Here is a 19211-nt window from a genome sequence, read left to right as displayed (position 1 = left end):
ATGATGCCTTTATTCTGTGGCAGTCCGCTGTGCCATCTGCATTTAAGCCGCCAGAACAAACCAGAGGGTGGCTACTGGGCGACAAGGGCTATTGATTAACAACATGGCTTCGGTGTGCAATCCACGCACATGTGGCCAGCATTCATACATGAAAGCCATGCTGCCCCACGAAATATCATTGAGCAGGCCATTGGCGTGCTGAAGCAACGCTTCCGCTGGCTGGAATGCTCTGGAGGAGCCCTGCAGTACTTGGTAGAGTGGGTGTCGAGATTCATGGTGGTCTGCTGCATGCTGCACAACCTCGCCATCGTGAGGACACAGTTCTTGCCACCAGCCGTACAGCGACCAGCTGAGAAGGAAGGGAGGAGGAAGAGGAAGAGGAGGGGAGAAGGCAACCCAGCTAGCCCCTCTATGGCCGGGCTGTCGGTGACCGAATGCAGTGCCAATAAACACAACCCCAATTCCACATTTACCAACAGTCACACACCTTACCTTCCCTCTGTCACTGACCACCACAGTGTCTACTTGGCCACAATGCAAAAATAAAAGCCAAAACAAAATAAACATTCCAAGCCAAATTTATAAATTAAATCATGCCATATTGCATACAAACGTAAACTAATCATCCTTGTGCATTTGTGTGGCTTTGCCTGTCCTAGTGTTCCTATGCAGTGCTACCCCAGTAGCATGGCTGGTGGAAGGCTGCTTACTTTCAGTGGAGGAGACTGTAGATGGCGTTGGAGGATGACCTCAAGTGACTCTGGGCCTCGAAGGCTCGGCTTTGGACTGCACCATCTCAGCATGGGTGGCAGCAGTCCGGGCTGGTTGGCTGACAGGCAACTGCAAGGGCACTGGCGGAGTAGGAGTGGGAGCATGAATGCTATCATCCTGACAGAGGACAGCAGGTTTGTGCTCCATGGAGCCTCTGCCACTCCCCAGGGCGGCACCTGTGCAATCCTAGTAATCTGTTGGAGGACAGATTGCTGGACTGCTGTGACACCCTGTAAGCCCCTTTGAACACTGGTAAGCACAGCCACAATGCCAGCAGTCTGAGCTTGTGTGGCAGTAAACTGAGCTTGTGTGGCAGCAAGCTGAGCTTCCACTGCAGCACTAGATGCTGCTTATGCTGCAATGGAAGCTGAGACATTGGCCATCAGACACAGCATCCTGGTTGGGTCCACAAGTGTGTTAACGGTGTTGGCCATCACTTCCATGCTGGAAAGGATTGGCTCCAAGCTCTGTGCAAAGCCCTGTGCAAAGTTGGTGCCGGACTCCTCTATGCTCCTTGACATTGCATGCAGGCTTTCTGGCAGACCTGCCAATGCACCAAGCATTTCATTGTGCATACCCATCAGCCTTCTTCTGTAGCCTGCTCCATTGAAGTGTTCATCCGAGTCCTCTGTTGCAGAATTCATGTGTGACTTCTCCCTCCGGGGAGCCAGCACCTGTGCTACCCTTGCCCCCTGCTCTGACTGCAGGCCACTCATGCCTGGTGTCTCACATGCAGATTCCACGTCTAAGCTATCCTCTAAAGTACGCAGAATGTTGGTATCTGAGCTGATGGCTGCAAATGTCTTCTTCCAGTTCTTGCTCGTCCACCATTACCTGGCCAAGTTGGAGTTCTTGGGTATCTGAAAGGAGAATGGCATGAGGGGAGGGTTGTGGCAAGGGAAGGCGGGGGTGGGGGTTGGAAGCAAGAGGTGCATGCTTACACTATCTGCAGCTTGTAAATCATGAGAAATTGTGGGATGAGGGGGAAGTGGGATGTGAGAAGGAGGATTAGGTATACGGATACCATCATCTTCGATTGTTTCAGCCCCACAGCTAGCCACGGTCTCAGTGATGGCTGCTCCAATGATGGCAACCACCGTTTCCTCCATCAGGGTAAAGTCATGCAGCTGTGCCTGTCCCCCGCCGGTTAACTCCTGCTGCCATCGGTTATGCGCCAACGTGTCCTGCAAGGGAGAGGGAAGTGTGTCAGTGAGTGTGGTGCAATGTCTTTGGGTGATGTGCCTGTCATGGTTGAATAGCTGACAGTGTGTGCAAGCTGTGAGATGTGGTTGTGAGGCTTGCAGCAGTGCTAAATGTGTAAGGGTGAGGTGAAGCTATGAATGTGTGGTATGACTGATAGAGATTGTTGGTAGGTGAGTGTTGGGAATCTGGTACATTGAGCAGTGTGTGAGGCTAGTGGTGCAATTGGTGGGATATGGGAGTTAAAGATGAATTCACTCACCTTGACCACTCGTGTGAGGTCATTGAACTTTTTGTGGCATGTCATCCAGTTCCTCGTGGCATGGCTTCTGGCATGAACCGTCATGGCTACCTGCTCCCACTGCCTTTGCAGAGTTTGTCTGAAGGGCTTCCTGACCTCCTGTGGATAGAGGACCTCTCTCCTCCTGTTCACCTCCTCCACCAAGGACTCCAGTGCAATATCTGAGAACCTTGGAGCCACTCTCTCCCCTATTGCTCCATTAATGTTTTGCAGGTCAGACTCGCTTCCCCAGCCATGTACAGCAGCTGCTCCGGCCAGAATGCACTTCCCCTTTAAGAGGTGCAGGCTGGCTTTAAGTAGTGCAGGCTATCTTTAAGTGGTGCTAGCCTTGCACAAACTTGGGCCCCATGCTGAAGTGCTCAGCCACTCAACAGTGCGTTTAGCACTGCATCATCGCTGCAATCATTTAAATTAGCAGGTAGCACGAAGTTTGCGTGCTGCCTGCATCAGAAGCAACGGGAGCGGGTTAATCGCGCATCATGATCCCTGCGCCCATTATTGGGGGCTGTCAAATTTAGCCCCCCTGCAGTCCACATGAACACAACAAAGCAGCCCAAAGGAGCAACAGGAACATTGTCCTCTCCTCTATCACAACTGATATCAATGCCACTCCTTTTTTGTTCCGGTTTGGACGAAGTTCAAATACAGTGCAACCAGTTTATTACTCTACTTTGCATTATAATTCAAGAGGTTTTTTTTCACCCTGTTGCTTTTCTTTGGTGCTAGCATATCATGTGCATTTTCTAACTCCTAAACTATGATTTCTTCTAAGGAAGGAATAAATGTGGTGCCTGGCTGCTGGGCCTTAGGGTTCTGTACCTCCTTGTACTGGTTCCCAAGATAGCCCTGCAACTGTTTCCACCTGTATGTCTGCTGTAGTGGGTGACTGGTCTGCTTTCTGGGGTACATATATTGTAACATGCTGAGAAGGTTAGTTGTGCCAAGTAACACCCTTCTCCATGCCTACTTAAACCATGCCCTTGCTGCTGGTCATTCCTTTAACGTGTCTACTGATATATATTGAAGTAGGCCTGTGGGCAGCAATGAGATTCATGAATCATGCCAAGCAATGTGCTGAATGAAGATTGAGTAAATTGCATGTCACAGCAGACAATGCAAGTCTGTAACTGCATGCCTACTCTTCTGTTTAGATAGCTTTAAGTTTCGCTGAAGTTAGATTATTGAAATGGACACTAAATACTGGCCTCAAGGCTGTAATAGAATGGTTGAATTTGAATAAGTTGCCTGTTCATTGACAAAAATGTTCTTAGGACAGTAAAGGAAGCCTTAAACACATCAATATTAACTCAAAAAATGCCTATTCCAAAACACATTACATTACAAAATTTAGGTACAAGTCATAAAAAAGGTATAGTGTAGAAGATATGCTTATGTCCATTTATTGAAATGGTCTTTAATGGTTTCTTCTTTCCTCAGTCATAAACCTTGTACCACCTTTTTGTGGCTGTAACTGCCAGCAGCCTAGTCTATGGCCCTCCACTCATCACAATACTTCTGCAGCTGCCAATTTGCTCAACCTCCAACTTTGATGCCCTTGTCCTCAACAAAACCTTTGCAGTCTTCCATCCCAGTCTGCTCCCCTGGTATGGCCACCATCTCCGCTCCTTCAAGTCCAAGGGGCATAGGCTTGAGTGTATATGGCACAGAACTAGCTTAGCCATTAATCATCAGATTTGGTTGGATCACATCAAGCACTTCTGGGCCTCAATCCACTCTGTCAAAACCATCCACTGCTCCAGGATCATCCCAAAAAGCAAAGATCTTCCCAGGCCTCTTTTCTCCACTACCACTCCCCTCCTGAAATCCATCACTGCTGCTTCTCCAGCAAAAGTAAGGAGCTCAGGGACTTCTTTGTCACCAAGATTGAGATCATCTGTTCAGCTGCCTCTGCTGTTTCGCCCCTTCCACTTGCCCACCAAGCCAAACATTCTCCCAGGTTACCTAAACCCATGTCTCTCTTTAGTTTTTCTTTTATCTTTCCCCATGCCCTCTCTGAGCTTATCTCATTCATGAGACCCATATGCATCTCCTTTGACCCCATTCCCACCCAACTTACTTTCCTCAACCCCAAGTTAGCTGACATTTGTACATGGTTTCCTCTCCTCAGGTACTGCCCCTCTCCCTTTCAAAACTGCCATTCCCTCCTCAGCCTCATCCTCAACCTGATCGCCAACCATCCTTTCCTCTCTAAAGTCCTTGAACATGACCCCTTACAAATTTGCCTGTTGCTCTCAAAGCTCCCTGCTTGAATCCTTCCCCTGCCACAGCACCAAAACGGCATAAGCAAAGTCACAAATGATATCCTCTGTGACTGTGGTATTATCCCTCCTCAACCTCTCTGTAGCCTTTGATGTTCTGACACCATCCTCCTTCAACATTTCTCCTCCAGTGTATAGCTGGTAGGACTGCCCTTGCTTGGTTCCACTCTGATCCTAGGTAGACCATCTCCAGCAGTGGCCTCACCCTTCCTTATCTTCATGGTCTCACCCCATCTTATCTCTGTAACATCCTCCAGCCCTACAACCACCCCCACTCCCCTCCTCCAACTCTTGGCTCTTGTGCATCACCCACTCCCTTTGCCTCATCATTGATGGCTGTGCATTCAGCTGCCTAAGCCCCATGCACTGGAATTCCTTCCCTAAACCCGTCCACCTCTCCCCCTCCCTCTCCTCCTTTAAAACTGTCCTTAAAACTCATTGGCCTAGAAATTCGGTGGGCTGCGCCACCAGTTAGCGCCCAAAGAGGGCACTTAGTGGGTTTAGCGCCACTGGCCATGCCTCCCGCGAAATTTAGAGGGGCACTAATGGCGGCGTTAGCCTGTAGCGCTGCGCCGCCACCGATGACTTCATCAGTGTGCGCAGTGCCCCGCTACCACCCCGATCGCGATATTTGGTAGCGGCCCCTGCTGTAACGCCGGTCGCAATTTGCGACCAGTTCAGGGGGGCCTACCTGCGGCGGTAGAGGCGCAAATTAAAGGAGAGGTGCGGGGTGGCCATCTTTGTTGTTGGCCGCCTGCCAGCACCTCTCTGCGCTCCCGTCCCTGGCCTCCTAACCACCCCCCCGCGTTGTGCCGGCTGTGTCCCAAGAGCCCGGCACTTCTCCTCAGTGCCGGGCTCTTTTGCCGGCACTCGTGATCTCTGATCGCGCTGCAGCAGGCCCCTCCCCTTTAAGAAGGGGAGGAAGGCCTGCAGTACCGCAGCACGCCGTGCCGCAGCGTGTGGCGCTGCGGCATGTTGTGCTGCAATTTTCAGTTGCAGCGCCCCAAGACGGATGCGGGGCGCCTCGAGTAGCGCCGCGCTTCTGTTTGGGGCGCTCAAACTGAATATTGGGCTGGCATTCGCGGCTCCTTCCGGGGCAGTACTTCCGGCGCCCAGGTGAGACAGGCGCCCCAAATGGGGCACCACCGAATTTCTAGGCCATAGAATCATAGAATAGAATCAAAGAATGTATGATTACAGCACAGAAGGAGGCCATTCAGCCCATCGAGCCCGTGCCAGCTCTCTGCAAGAGCACTTCAGCTAGTCCCACTCCCCCGCTCTTTCCCCGTAGCCCTGCTAGTCAGAACTCAGCTACTGGTTACCCTTTAGAATATCTCCTTCTTTGGCTCAGCGTCCATTTCGTGATTACATCTCTGTGTAGCACTTTGGGATGTTTTTCTACTTTAAAGGTACTATATAAATGCATGTTGTTGTATCAGCTACAGCTACTTCAGTAATGGTTGTTACATAATTTTACCAGCCTTCCAGATTAGGTGTCGACATATCAACAGTGATTTTGGCTGATCAAGCACTTCAGCTCTCATGTTTCGAGGCAACACCAGTTGTTAGGTTGTCTAATTTCCACTAATGGATTCCCTATTGGCTGCAAAAACAAGTCCATTTCTTCTTGCTGTGAGTTTTATCTCATTGTAGTTAGTAAAACTTTGCTGCAGGATATTCAGGTAAGATTTTAGCTGAGTCACTGCAATATTGTTTAGTTTCTTTCCACTTAAGATTCAGAGCTAGTTAGCAACTGGACATTGTGGGGGTATAGTGTGGTCTCCAAATTGTTGTAACTTTGTGCATACCTCAGCTGCCATTTATGCATAATTGAGTCTCGTCAGTATTCAAAGAGCAGTGGGTTATTTTTTCACTTTTGTTATTCTTTCCCTTTTCTTGTTAATATTGAGTCTGCAGATAGCATCAATAACTTTGAAAGGAATAGTGAGAATAGCAACCTGTGCCACTCCAGTGTTTTTATGTTGTTCTGTGTTGCAGTGCTGGTGCATACGCAGTGAATAGTTTAACTGATCAACGGCAATGCATATATTGTTTTGGACAAGTGATTAAAAATTTAAGTCAGGGATTTTCAATATTTCTGCAAATATCTGCTTTGTAGTTTACAAGTAAAGAGTAAACTATCCTTTGCCCTGATGCAGCTGAATTTAAGATTAAGTACTCTTTTGGTGAAGGGTCCACCCAAACATTAACCTGCCCTTTAACTTCAAAGATAGAGTTTTCATTTTTTATTTGTAACCAAGTACCTAAGCTCAGTTGTTTATTCTTTTACTTCAAATGGAAGATGCCTAATTATTTTCTAGATGTAGCCTCCTTAGTTTAAAAAAAAACTGTTGTAATCACTGGATCCCAGCAGTCTAATAATTACTCAGGTGCCAATCAGAAAGTTCACTAGGAGTTTTATATATTGCTGTTGTCTGGTTTTTCCTTTGAACCTATGCACTGTTTGAAATTGAGGGTTCTAATTCTCTGATGATTATATAGGTAGCTTAAGGCATGACTCAACTCTGATGACTTGGGCTCAGAGTTCTATGAATGGGATTACAGACTAGTTATTGTCTGTCTGTTCATTGCTGCTTTTGGATCAGGGCCCACATATTGCACTGTGATTCTTCTTTATATACCTGAACCAGCATCCCATCCTCTAATTTTTCAATAATCTTTCATCTGGACGAATGGAGATGTGACATTTTCCTGTGTAGCTGAAGTTCCCGACTTATTATTAGATCACTCTTCCTTAAATTGAGAGCATTTCCTGTCTTCATTCCCCCTGTCTCTTCCTGTTTTGGTTACAGATAATCTATTTTCATAATTTCTATCTGAATTCAACTGAAGATTATAGGCACATGTCCAAACATCTTTAATATTTCAGAACACTGATCTATTCAGGTATTCATCACATATTGCATTCCTGCACTGGTTCTCAATTATTTTGTTGAAGCTTGCCTTAGACTTGCCAAATTCACTGCTGAGAATCTATCTCAGCCAAGACTTTGTTAATTTGCTATTGAGCTGTCTTGCCTTTTAAAGTATCCTTAACATCTAGCAGCAAGCATATGATTGATTCCTATAGTATGTTGAGAGTTAAGAGTTTTTCTCTACTCTGGGGTCTTCTTCTAGACATTTCCCCTCTCTCTCCATTACCGATAGCTGCAGGCTGCTCACCATCTATTTCCCTGAATGAGATATCACTATCTCAATCACCATTGAGTCACCAATTTGTAACAGTGAGGTTTGATTACACAGGTCCCGAAAGGAAGAACCAGATCTACCTTGCTAGACTTAAAAAACATGCTACTTTATTTTCTAACTGGCAATTCAGAACCACAGTGATTTAAACCACAAGGCTTCCAGCAAGTCTTGTTGGGAAAGTTGAATATAAGGGCCCAGATTTTGCGACAAAAATAACAGTGAGGCTAACAGCGCTCACCATTATTAAAGAGTAAATCAGACAGCAACTTCCACCGACCGCACATGCGCAGTTAAATGCGGAAATCATAAAGTTGCTGTCCGAGTTGCTCTGCTGCACCAAAAGCTGCGTGATAATGGTATCTCACCGAAAGACTCAGCATTGAAACACATGGAACACTGTGAAATTTCTGTACTTACATGATAGATACCCAGTAAACACACCAGAAAAAGTTAGGGCTTGTCCATTCCAGTCTTAAATACTGTCAAACAACCTCGCTGGCACTGAAAATTAATTTTCATAAGTGTGGAGTCTCATTCCTTCAAATTTTAATTATTGTTGGAGATTTAAAATAATTAGAACATTAAAATCATTTTATTTTAACTTTTTCTTTATGTCTCTCTTATCACTCTCTCTTAATCCCATCTTTCTCTCTCTCTTTTTATTTTGTTTTCTGTACAAGATTTGGCATTAAATTAAATATTCTAACCTGCACTGCTCAGTAAGGATTCTTCACATTGATTGGTTCAGGAGACACACAGTTGCTTGCCCTGTTCACACAGGTTCCAGATCCCCTGTAGAGGACGCTGCACTGTTTTTGATTTCCAATTTTTAAAAATTTGTTTATGGGATGTGGGCATCACTGGCAAGGCCAGCGTTTATTGCCCATCCATAATTGCCCTTGAGAAGGTGGTGGTGAGCCACCTTCTTAAACCGCTGCAGTCCGTGTGGTGAAGGTACTCCGATAGTGCTGTTAGGGAGGGAGTTCCAGGATTTTAACCCAGCAATGATGAAGGATCAGCGATATACTTCCAAGTCAGGATGGTGTGTAACTTGGAGGGGAACTTGCATACGATGGTGTTCCCATACGCCTGCTGCCCTTGTCCCTCTAGGTGATAGAGGTCACGGGTTTGGGAGGTGCTGCCGAAGAAGCCTTGGTGAGTTGCTGCGGTGCATCTTGTAGATGGTACATACTGCAGCCACGGTGTGCCGGTAGTGGAGGGAGTGAATGTTTAAGGTGGTGGATGGGGTGTCGATCAAATGGGCTGCTTTGTCTTGCACTCATCCAGGCAAGTGGAGAGCATTCCATCACACTCCTGACTTGTGCCTTGTAGATGGTGGAAAGGCTTCAGGGAGTCAGGAGGTGAGACACTCGCCGTAGAATACCTATCCTCTGACCTGCTCTTGTAGCCACAATATTTATGTGGCTGGTCCAGTTAAGTTTCTGGTCAATGGTGATCTCTAGGATGTTGATGGTGGGGGATTCAGCGATGATAATGCCGTTGAATGTCAAGGGGCGGTGGTTAGACTCTCACTTGTTGGAGATAATCATTGTCTGGTACACGTGTGACACGAAAGTTACTTGCCACTTATCAGCCCAAGCCTGAAAGTCGTCCATGTCTTGCTGCATGCGGACATAGACTGCTTCATTATCTGAGGAGTTGTGAATGGAACTGAACACTGTGCAATCATCAGCGAACATCTCCACTTCTGATCTTATGATGCAGGGAAGTTCATTGATGAAGCAGCTGAAGATGGTTGGGCCAAGGACACTGCCTTGAGGAACTCTTGCAGCGATGTCCTGGGGCTGATATGATTGACCTCTAACAACCACAATCATCTTCCTTTGTACTAGCTATGACTCCAGCCAGTGGAGAGTTTTCCACCTGATTCCCATTGACTTCAATTTTACCAGGGCTCCTTGATGCCACACTCGGTCAAATGCTGCCTTGATGTCAAGGACAATCACTCTCACCTCACCTCTGAAATTCAGCTCTTTTGACTATGTTTGGATCAGGGCTGTAATGAGGTCTGGACCTGAGTGGTCCTGGCGGAACCCAAACATCAGTGAGAAGGATGTTGGTGAGTAAGTGCCGCTTGATGGCACTGTCAACAACACTTTCCAGCACTTTGCTGATGATTGAGAGTAGACTGATGGGATGGTAATTGGCCGGATTGATTTGTCCTGCTTTTTGTGGACAAGACAAACTTGGGCAGTTTTCTATATTGTCAGGTAGATGCCTGTGTTGTAGCTGTACTGGAACAATTTGGCTGGAGGTGCGGCTAGTTCTGGAGCACAAGTCTTCAGCACGACAGCCGGGATGTTGTCGGGGCCCATAGCCTTTGCTGTATCCAGTGCGCTCAGCCGTTTCTTGATATCATGTGGAGTGAATCGGAATTGGCTGAAGTCTGGCTTCTGTGATGGTGGGGACGTCAGGAGGAGGGCGAAAAGGATCATCCACTCGGCACTTCTGACTGAAGGTGGTTGCAAACGCTTCAGCCTTGTCTTTTGCACTCGCGTGCTGGGCTCCGCCATCATTGAGGATGGGGATATTCACGGAGCTTCCTCCTCCCATTAGTTGTTTAATTGTCCACCACCATTCACGACTGCAGAGCTTTGATCTGATCTGTTGATTGTGGGATCGCTTCGCTCTGTCTATAAAATGCTGCTTCTGCTTTTTAGCATTCAAGTAGTCCTGTGTTTCAGCTTCCCCAGGTTGGCACCTCATTTTTAGGTACCATGGTGCTGCTCCTGGCATGCTCTTCTGCACTCTTCATTGAACCAGGGTTGGTGGCTTGATGGTAATGGTAGAGTGAGGGATATGCCGGGCCATGAGGTTACAGATTGTGGTGGAATACAATTCTGCTGCTGCTGGTGGCCCACAGTGCCTCGTGGATGCCCAGTTTTGAGCTGCTAGATCTGTTCTGAATCTATCCCATTTAGCACAGTGGTAGTGCCACACAACACAATGGAAGGTGTCCTCAGTGTGAAGACTGGATTTTGTCTCCACGAGGACTGTACAGTGGTCACTGCTACCAATGTTGTTATGGACAGATGCATCTGCTACATGTAGGTTGGTGAGGACGTCAAGTAGATTTTTCCCTCGTGTTGGTTCTCTCATCACTTGCCGCAGTCCTAGTCTGGCAGCTACATCCTTCAGGACTCAGCCAGCTCGGTCAGTAGTGATGCAACCCAAGCCACTCTTGGTGATGGACTTTAAAGTCCCCCATCCAGAGTACATTCTGTGCCCCTTGCTACCCTCAGTGCTTCTTCCAAGTGGTATTCAACCTGGAGGAGTACTGATTCATCAGCTGAGGGAGGGCAGTAGGTGGTAATCAGCAGGAGGTTTCCTTGCCCATGCTTGACCTGAAGCCATGAGACTTCATGGGGTCCAGAGTCAATGCTGAGGGCTCACAGGGCCACTTGCTCCAGACTGTATACCACTGTGCCACCACCTCTGGTGGGTCAGGACATACCCAGGGATGGTGATGGAGGAATTTGGAATATTGGCTGAAAGGTATGATTCTGTGAGTATGACTATGTTAGGCTGTTGCTTGACAGCTCGCCCAATTTTGGCACAAGTCCCCAGATGTTAATGAGGAGGACTTTGTAGGGCAACTGGGCTGAGTGTGCGTTATTGTGTCCGAAGCCAGCACCGAGGTTGATGCCGGGTGGTCCGTCTGGTTTTATTCTTAAGGACATTAGTGAACCAGATGGGTTTTTACGACAATCCAATAGTTTCATGGTCAACATTACTGTTACTAGTTCTTTATTCCAGATTTAGTTAATTAGCTGAATTTAAATTCTGCAGCTGCTGTGGAGGGATTTGAACTCACATCTAACTGGATCATTAGCCCAGGCCTCTGGATTACTAGTCCAGTAACATAACCACTATGCTACCGTTCCCATCAAGTTCCAGTGCAAAAGCCCATAGAAAGTCTGTGGGCAAGTGTACGTCGTTCATGCACCGTTGACTGCAGAATCCAGGCCATTGGGTTCATGTACAGATTGATTTGACAGCGACCAAAGCAGAAAGTCTCCATGGGGTGGTAAATCAATAACAAAACCAAAGATGTTTCCTACAATATAGGTATGCTGTTCTTTCCCTTTAAAGGAGTTAAAACATAAAATAAAATGTGGGGAATATACAATTCCTGACTAGAAAGATAGAGAATATATCTGATCCATAGAAGGTTAGTGAGGATGGTGATATGTGGCCATGTGGTATATGTCTGCATATAAGGTCCCTAATAGTCTGGTGGAGGGGGGATGCATCCTTTTAGTGGTGATGCATTCACCTAATCCCTTGAGGTCTTGCAGTAGGTACATCACTATATTACAGGTCCTTTAAAAGACCTGTTTAGATACACTTATGGCAAGCAGGCCCATGTGATACGTCCAGCTGTTGCATTGCTCTCTTAACAGGAAAAAGAGATCTGTGCTTGAATGGAATGTAAATTTTCATGTAGTAGATTTGTCCTATGTATAACTCTGCTGGGAACATGATTGTCAAGTAGGTGATCCAGTTTTAATCATGATGTGTTTTTCTTTTTCTTTCATGTGGTTTTCACAGCGATTTTAACTTTTTATTCTTTAAACCTAATTCCTCATTGTGTGTTGATAATACAATTTTAGATTTTTAATCCAAATCTTCATCTAGAGGATTTCTAATGTAATGGCTTCTAGAGAAAGGTGAAAACCATTTCACATAACTTCACGGACAGTAGAAAAACATCATCTGCCCTGATTCCATAAAATTCAAGAAAATTATTGAAAGAACACATGCATTTTTAAATTGCAAAAAACACAACTCATTAAAATTTAATACCATACGGGTGAAACCATTTATGAGGAGGATTGATATTTTCCTAATTTTCTCACTATTGAATTCTGTAGTTTTCACTTTAACTAACTTACTATGAATAAGGGAGATTAAAAAGTAATAGTTTGTTGAATTTAAACCATATTTGTAAGGCTTTATATGTGGTTCCTGCCTCAGCTTATCCGCTGCTAAAACCCTCATCCATGCCTTTGTTCTCTCTAGACTTAGCTATTCCTATGCACTCCTGGCCAGCCTCCCATTTTCCACCCTCTGTAAACTTGAGGTCATCCAAAACTCTGCTGCCGTGTCCTAACTCGCACCAAATCCCGTTCCCCCATCACCCCTGTGCTCGCTGACCTACATTGGCTCCCGGTTAAGCAACGCCTCGATTTAAAAATTCTCATCCTCGTTTTCAAATCCCTCCATGGCCTTGCCCCACCCTATCTCTAACCTCATCCAGCCCTAAAACCCTCCTAGATATCTGCACTCCTCCAATTCTGGCCTCTTGAGCATCCCTGATTTTAATCGCTCCACCATTGGTGGCTGTGCCTTCAGCTGCCAAGGCCCCAAGCTCTGGAATTCCCTCCCTAAACCTCTCCGCCTCTCTACCTCTCTTTCCTCCTTTAAGACACTCCTTAAAACCTACCTCTTTGACCAAGCGTTTGGTCATCTGCCCTACTTTCTACTTATGTGGCTTGGTGTCAAATTTTGTTTGATAAGTTTTACTATGTTAAAGGTGCTATATAAACACAAGTTGTTGTTGTTCCAAATATGAAATTAGATTACAGCTTAGAAATCACTCTTTTTAGATTATATGCCATTTTAATTTTATATTGGTTTTAATGCAGATTCATGCCACATTACCAAAACATAAGAGCGTTAATGGTGGGGACATAACTCATAAAATGAAGCTTCTGAAGAGGCAGGTTGAAGAACAAAAAGGATGAGGAAGGTCAGCAACATGGAAATGCCAAAAGATGTTTTCATAAATGTATTAAACAGACTAAAAGATTAATTGGTCATTCAACTTGTTGCTATTTGTGGGACATTGTTGGTGCAAAATGGGTGCTGCATTTGCTATAACAGCATTCCAAAAATAATTACTTGTTAACACACTTTGAGACATTACAATGGGATGAGGTGCTATATAAATGCAAGTTTTATTATATTAACATGACACCAATCTTTTGAAATGGACAACTCAGGAAACTATGTGTTGCCCATCTGTTATGGGCAAAATATTGGAAGGCATGCTGAAAGAGGAGATAATGAAAAATCATGATATGTAAAGTATGGTACGAGGGAGTCAGCATGGATTTATGAAAGGGAGATCTTGTCTAACAAATTTACTGGAGTTCTTTGAGGAGATGACAGGCTTTGTTGACAATAGAAACTCTGTGATGTGATACATTTAGTCTTCAGCAAGGCTGTTAATACCACGCCACAATTAGTCCACAAGGTAGGAAGACAATGGAACAGGAGGCAACTCCTGAGGGGGATTGAACATTGGCTAAATCAGAGAAAACACTGGATGATTGTGAAAAGAGCTGCACTTGACTGGTAAGAAATCACTAGCAGGTGCCACAGTGATCAATGCTGGAGACATTGCTGTGTATATTTGGAACTGGGAACAGAAGCAGAGCTAAATTTTGGGGTTCAAACAATAGGGAACAGGCAAACATAATACAAAGGGAGGTAGGTTGGGAAGGTGAGCTGATGAGTGGGAAATAGCATTTAACATACACAAATGCAACATGAGGAAGGGAAATAAAAAGTAGGAATATAAAGTAAATGGTTCTAGGCTGCAGAACACAATACAGAGGAGAAGGATCGGGGGTATTGGTGATTAGCTTACTGAAACCAGCAGCACAGTATGCTGCAGCAGTAAGGAAAGCTAACTGGAAATTGTGATTATAGCCAGAGGGATAGAGCACAAATCACAGGAGGTAGTATTGAGTCTGTATAACAACAATAACTTGTAGTTATATAGCACATTTAACATTGTCAAATGTCCCAAGGTGCTTCACAGGAGTTTAATTGAACAAAAAAAATTTGACACCGAGCCAAAGAAGGTGATATTAGGACAGATGACCAAAAGCTTGGTTAATGAATTAGGTATTAAGGAGTGTCTTAAAGGAGGAGAGAGAAGGCACTGATATGGCTACATCTAGACTTCTGTGTACAAATCTGGTCACCATATTACAGCAAGGATATCCAGGCATTGATAACAGTACAGAAAAGGGCAAACAAACCAATTTGTAGCTTAAGGCATTTGTACCACGAGGAGCCTGGCATTATTTACTGGGGAGAATAGACTCAGCGAAAATGTTATTCAAATATTCAAGATTCTTAAAGGCATAGGTAAATTGAACCGGGATAATATGTTCGAGATTGGCACAAACTCTAGAACCAGGGGACACAAGCTCAAGCTTAGAAGAGAGAGGATGAGTATATAGTTTAGGTATAATTATTTTACGCAGAGGGTGGTGAATGTGTTGAATGGACTGCCCAGGAAGGCATTGGAGACTGATCGTATGGAAAGATTTATGGGAGAATTGAATAGATATTTGAAGAACTGGGCAATTGAGAGGTATTAGTTTTTGGGAGCACCAGATGGACTTTTCTGATTGTACTTTCCCTTGTTTCTAGTAGTGGATGAACACAATCACATTGCGAGACTAACAATGATGATGTAATTATTACTACTTTATTGAGAAATGATTTCTAGTTGATGACAAATTAAATTCGAAGTACAGTATAGAGTAGACTTTAACTCTCAGGCGGCTGGCTGGTGGAGCGGGCAGACTGGCTGCCCGATCCATTGGGTGTGAGGCTTGGTCCATCAGCCATAGCTCAGTGGTAATACTCTCGCCTCGAGTCAGGTGTTTGTGCCCCTCTCCAGAGACTTGAGCACAAAATCTAGACTGACACGGCAGTCCAGTTTTGAGGGAGTGCTGCACCATCAGAGGTGTTGCCTTTTGGATGAAACACTAAACCGAGGCTCCGTCTGCCCTCTCAGGTAGATGTAAAAGATCCCATGGCATTATTTTGAAGAAGAGCAGGGGAGTTCTCCCTGGTGTCCTGATCAATATTTATCCCTCAACCAACACCACCAAAAACCAGATTATTTGGCTATTCTCACATTGTGGGAACTTGGTGGCTGCTGCATATCCTACATTACAACCGTGATTGCACTACACTATAAAGCACTTTGGGACGCCCTATATAAATGCAAGTCTTTCTTTCTTTTGCATACAATATAAATGTAAGTCACTGTTGTTGCTGCAACCTAACAATTATAATTCCTGCTAAAGCACTTGTTATTCCAGGTATTTTCACTTTGGGTAGAAGTATGTTGGAAAGCTGCAACATGTGTAATTCAGAGAGAACGATAAACCATAGGACAGATGTTCAAATGATCTATTAACACCATAGGAACTCACAGGTGCAACACAGCCTTGTGACAAAACAATTGGTATTTCAGACTTCAAAGACGCTTCGGTTGAGAATGTCTTATGTGAAATAGTGAGCATGGAGATTTTCTGTGAGCGCAAATTTTGTGCAAAACTTGTAGTTGATGGGTAAGGCAGTTAATTGAAATGACTGACTTCACAGCTGAAAATGGGTTCTGTGACTTCAAAACCAAAATGCTATGATGTCACTTGACTCATACTTGCTTTATTTCATCGACCTGAACCGTGAACTCTGTTTCTCTCCCCCACAGATTCTGCCTGACCTGCTGAGTGTTTCCAGCATTTTCTATTTTTATTCTAAATTATCAGGACAGTAGCAGTAACAATAATTATGCAGAAATCTGTGCTGTTCTGAACTGTTGCAAAATCAACAGTTTTCCTATTTTTGAAGCTTAGATAATTGGTTTAAGGGCAAATATACCAGCAACTCCTGCAATCAACCTAAGGTGTGATGTTATTACATATTACCAGCTTTGTTTAATTTTGCAGCCTCTGGAGAGGGAGATCTTTCACACATCCCCCAAACTACAAGGACACAAAATCTAAGTTCCAAATGGCAAATATTAGTTCTATTTTTATATCCAATAGCCGTTTTAAAATCAAGCCTGGCCGAGTCTCAGCAGATGATGTCTCATCAGAGAATTGTCACTGTAACAGGTAGATTGCAGTCTATTTAGCAGACGAGAAACTTTTTAATTGCGCATTTAAACTCGAAGCACAGAATATAAACTTATCCAGGACAACTGTGATTTAATTTATTTCTCCTAGTAGCTCAGACGTTGACATAATCAAACCAATGGTGAAATAATTCTAATAGAAATTCCTTAACTCACCCCAGTAATTACGGCAGTGTGAACGTAGCTGATGGCAGCAAAGCTGATGAGGGCGAAGGAAAGACTCTTCATGATGCCCTTTCGATAAAGTGTTGGGGTTTTTGCCCGCCCGGTTGCTCGTTCTGTCGGATTGACTGATGTGCGTTGTTGAACATGAGCGGCTGTAATATAACGGAGCCTGAGCAGAGGGGCGATCTGTCATTCAGCTCTATATGACTCATCAGAGGCTGCGGCCACATTGCTGATTGTCAAAACTCCGCGAAACACGGGAAAAGCGGCAGCAACTACGGCTCCAACATTCCCAAAGCACATGCAATCAGTACCCTGCCTCAGTCCCAGCGCTGTTCACAGCCAGTCTCACAAGCTAACTATTTCCAGAACCCCAGACTTGCTGGGCACTTTGAAACATAACTGAAGACTACCTTAGCGATCAACTTGGAAATGTCATTCTCATAATGCAAGTTCAAGAGCGAGCACAGTAATTTGTTGCTTGGACTCAGGTTAGTGGTTTTAGGACAGTATGTGCTGTAATTTCCAACCTCTGCTAATACTTGCCAACATCCAATTACAAGGAAATTAATACTTTAAGACAAATAGCTGCATTAATAAGCTTAAAAAGTACAAACCTTCCATCAGTTTATTTGCAGTCAATGAATATACTGAGGCACTTATGGGTTATTCCACAATCAATCTTTAGTGATGTTTATGCTAAGTTTTTGGCTTTGTAAAAAATGATTGGCATGTAGATCTTCCAACAATAATTATTTCACATCACAGGTAAAAGGACCCTTCAAAAGCTTCTCCATTGCTATTTGTGTATTAGGAAATGGAATATAATCTCTATCTATTAATATGTTTAAGTACATCTAGCATATATAGATATCACACTTTGTAGCAGATAGAAAACAAAGTTATGATATTGGGTGCTTTTGAGTTGCAGCCTGAAACTGACAAGCACAGTCCAATGTTCAAACTTCCCTGACCAATGAGCAATTATGCTCTGGTTGACCGAATCTGTGTTTGCTTAACAACAATTAGACTTAGTTACCATAATGGGGCACACCTTTTGTGAAAGACAGACTTGCATTTATCTAGATGCTGGAAATCTGAAAAAAAAACAGAAAATGCAGGACATATTCAGCAGCTCAGGCAACACCTGGGGAGAGAGAAACAGAGTTAATGTTTCAGGCCGATGACCTTTCATCAGAAGTTCTTTTGAAGTGTAGTCATTGTTGTGATGTAAAAAATGCACAGCAAGCTCCCACAAAGAGCAATGAATTAAACAACCAGGTCATCTGTTTTAGATGTTGGTTGAGGATAAATGTTGGCCAGGACACCAGGTAAAACTCCCCTGCTCTTCTTTGAATAGTGCTATGGAATCTTTTACGTCCACCTGAGAGGGCAGATGGGGCCTTGGTTTAACGACTCATCCGAAAGATGGCACATTGAATAATTCAGCACTCCCGCAGTACTGCAGTGAAGTGTCAGCCTAGATTATGTGCTCAAGTCTCTGGAGCGGGACTATGAACACACAACCATGTGACTCAGAGGTGAGAGTGCTACCTCTAAGCCATAGCTGACACAACTTAATTCTTTAGCAGAATGTTACATTGTGTATTACATGGTATAACAATGCTGTCCTACTAAAGCAGTGTACCATCCTACTTATCATGAGAAATGCCATGGGAAATACATAGTTCTGATTACACCCTACTCACTTCAGATGTTGCACACATTTCTGTTACACCGAATAAAATAATTTTAAAAAGTGAGAAAGTAATCCAATCATTTCTAATGCAGAGATAAACTTTCTCACCAATAGAAAATACCTTCTAATTTGCTTGAGGAGTCACACTTTAAAAAGGTATGAGAAACCAAATTGACTTCTAATCGACCCAGACAATTTACCTAAGAACAATTACCCTTTAATTAACGCAGGCAGTCGCAGTATTTATACCTTGAAGTGACACGCCAAGTTGCACAGAGCTGCACTTTAGCAGGTGAATACTGTGTTGAGCATTCCATGGTATAATGAAACTGTCCTTATAAAACAGCATATCTGGTACTGGTGATCCACTAATATCCAAGTTTTGCATTTAGTGTATGTCATCACTTTTCAAACACCACACTCCAGATGTCACGATTTGTTACAGATGCAAAAACAATCATAAACAAATGAGAAAGATAGCTATCAATTTCATGCTGAGTTCTTCAGACCTGGAGTTAAAAAAAATTACCAGCACCTTCCAATTTGCAAACTGCAGTTAGAATTTTAAAGGACATGTCAGTTTAACACAGCTTCATTTTAGCAGCAAAATAATTT

General features: G+C 44.2%; 1 protein-coding gene across 1 annotated transcript in view; it reads right to left on the bottom strand.

The window, feature by feature from the left end:
• Positions 1-17182, bottom strand: part of prok2 (prokineticin 2) — a 49767-nt gene extending 32585 nt beyond the window's left edge. The window contains exon 1 of the mRNA XM_086002288.1: positions 16889-17182. Within this exon, the coding sequence (XP_085858414.1) occupies positions 16889-16960 (72 nt within the window). The 5' untranslated portion in view covers positions 16961-17182. The remainder of the gene's footprint in view (positions 1-16888) is intronic.
• Positions 17183-19211: the final 2029 nt, after the last annotated feature.

This window comes from Somniosus microcephalus, chromosome 11, assembly GCF_052327205.1.
Source record: "Somniosus microcephalus isolate GS21.2 chromosome 11, FLI_Smic_1.0, whole genome shotgun sequence".
Classification (NCBI taxonomy): domain Eukaryota; kingdom Metazoa; phylum Chordata; class Chondrichthyes; order Squaliformes; family Somniosidae; genus Somniosus; species Somniosus microcephalus.
The sequence above is the reverse complement of the archived record's forward strand: the minus strand, read 5'-3'. Positions and strand labels throughout refer to the sequence as shown.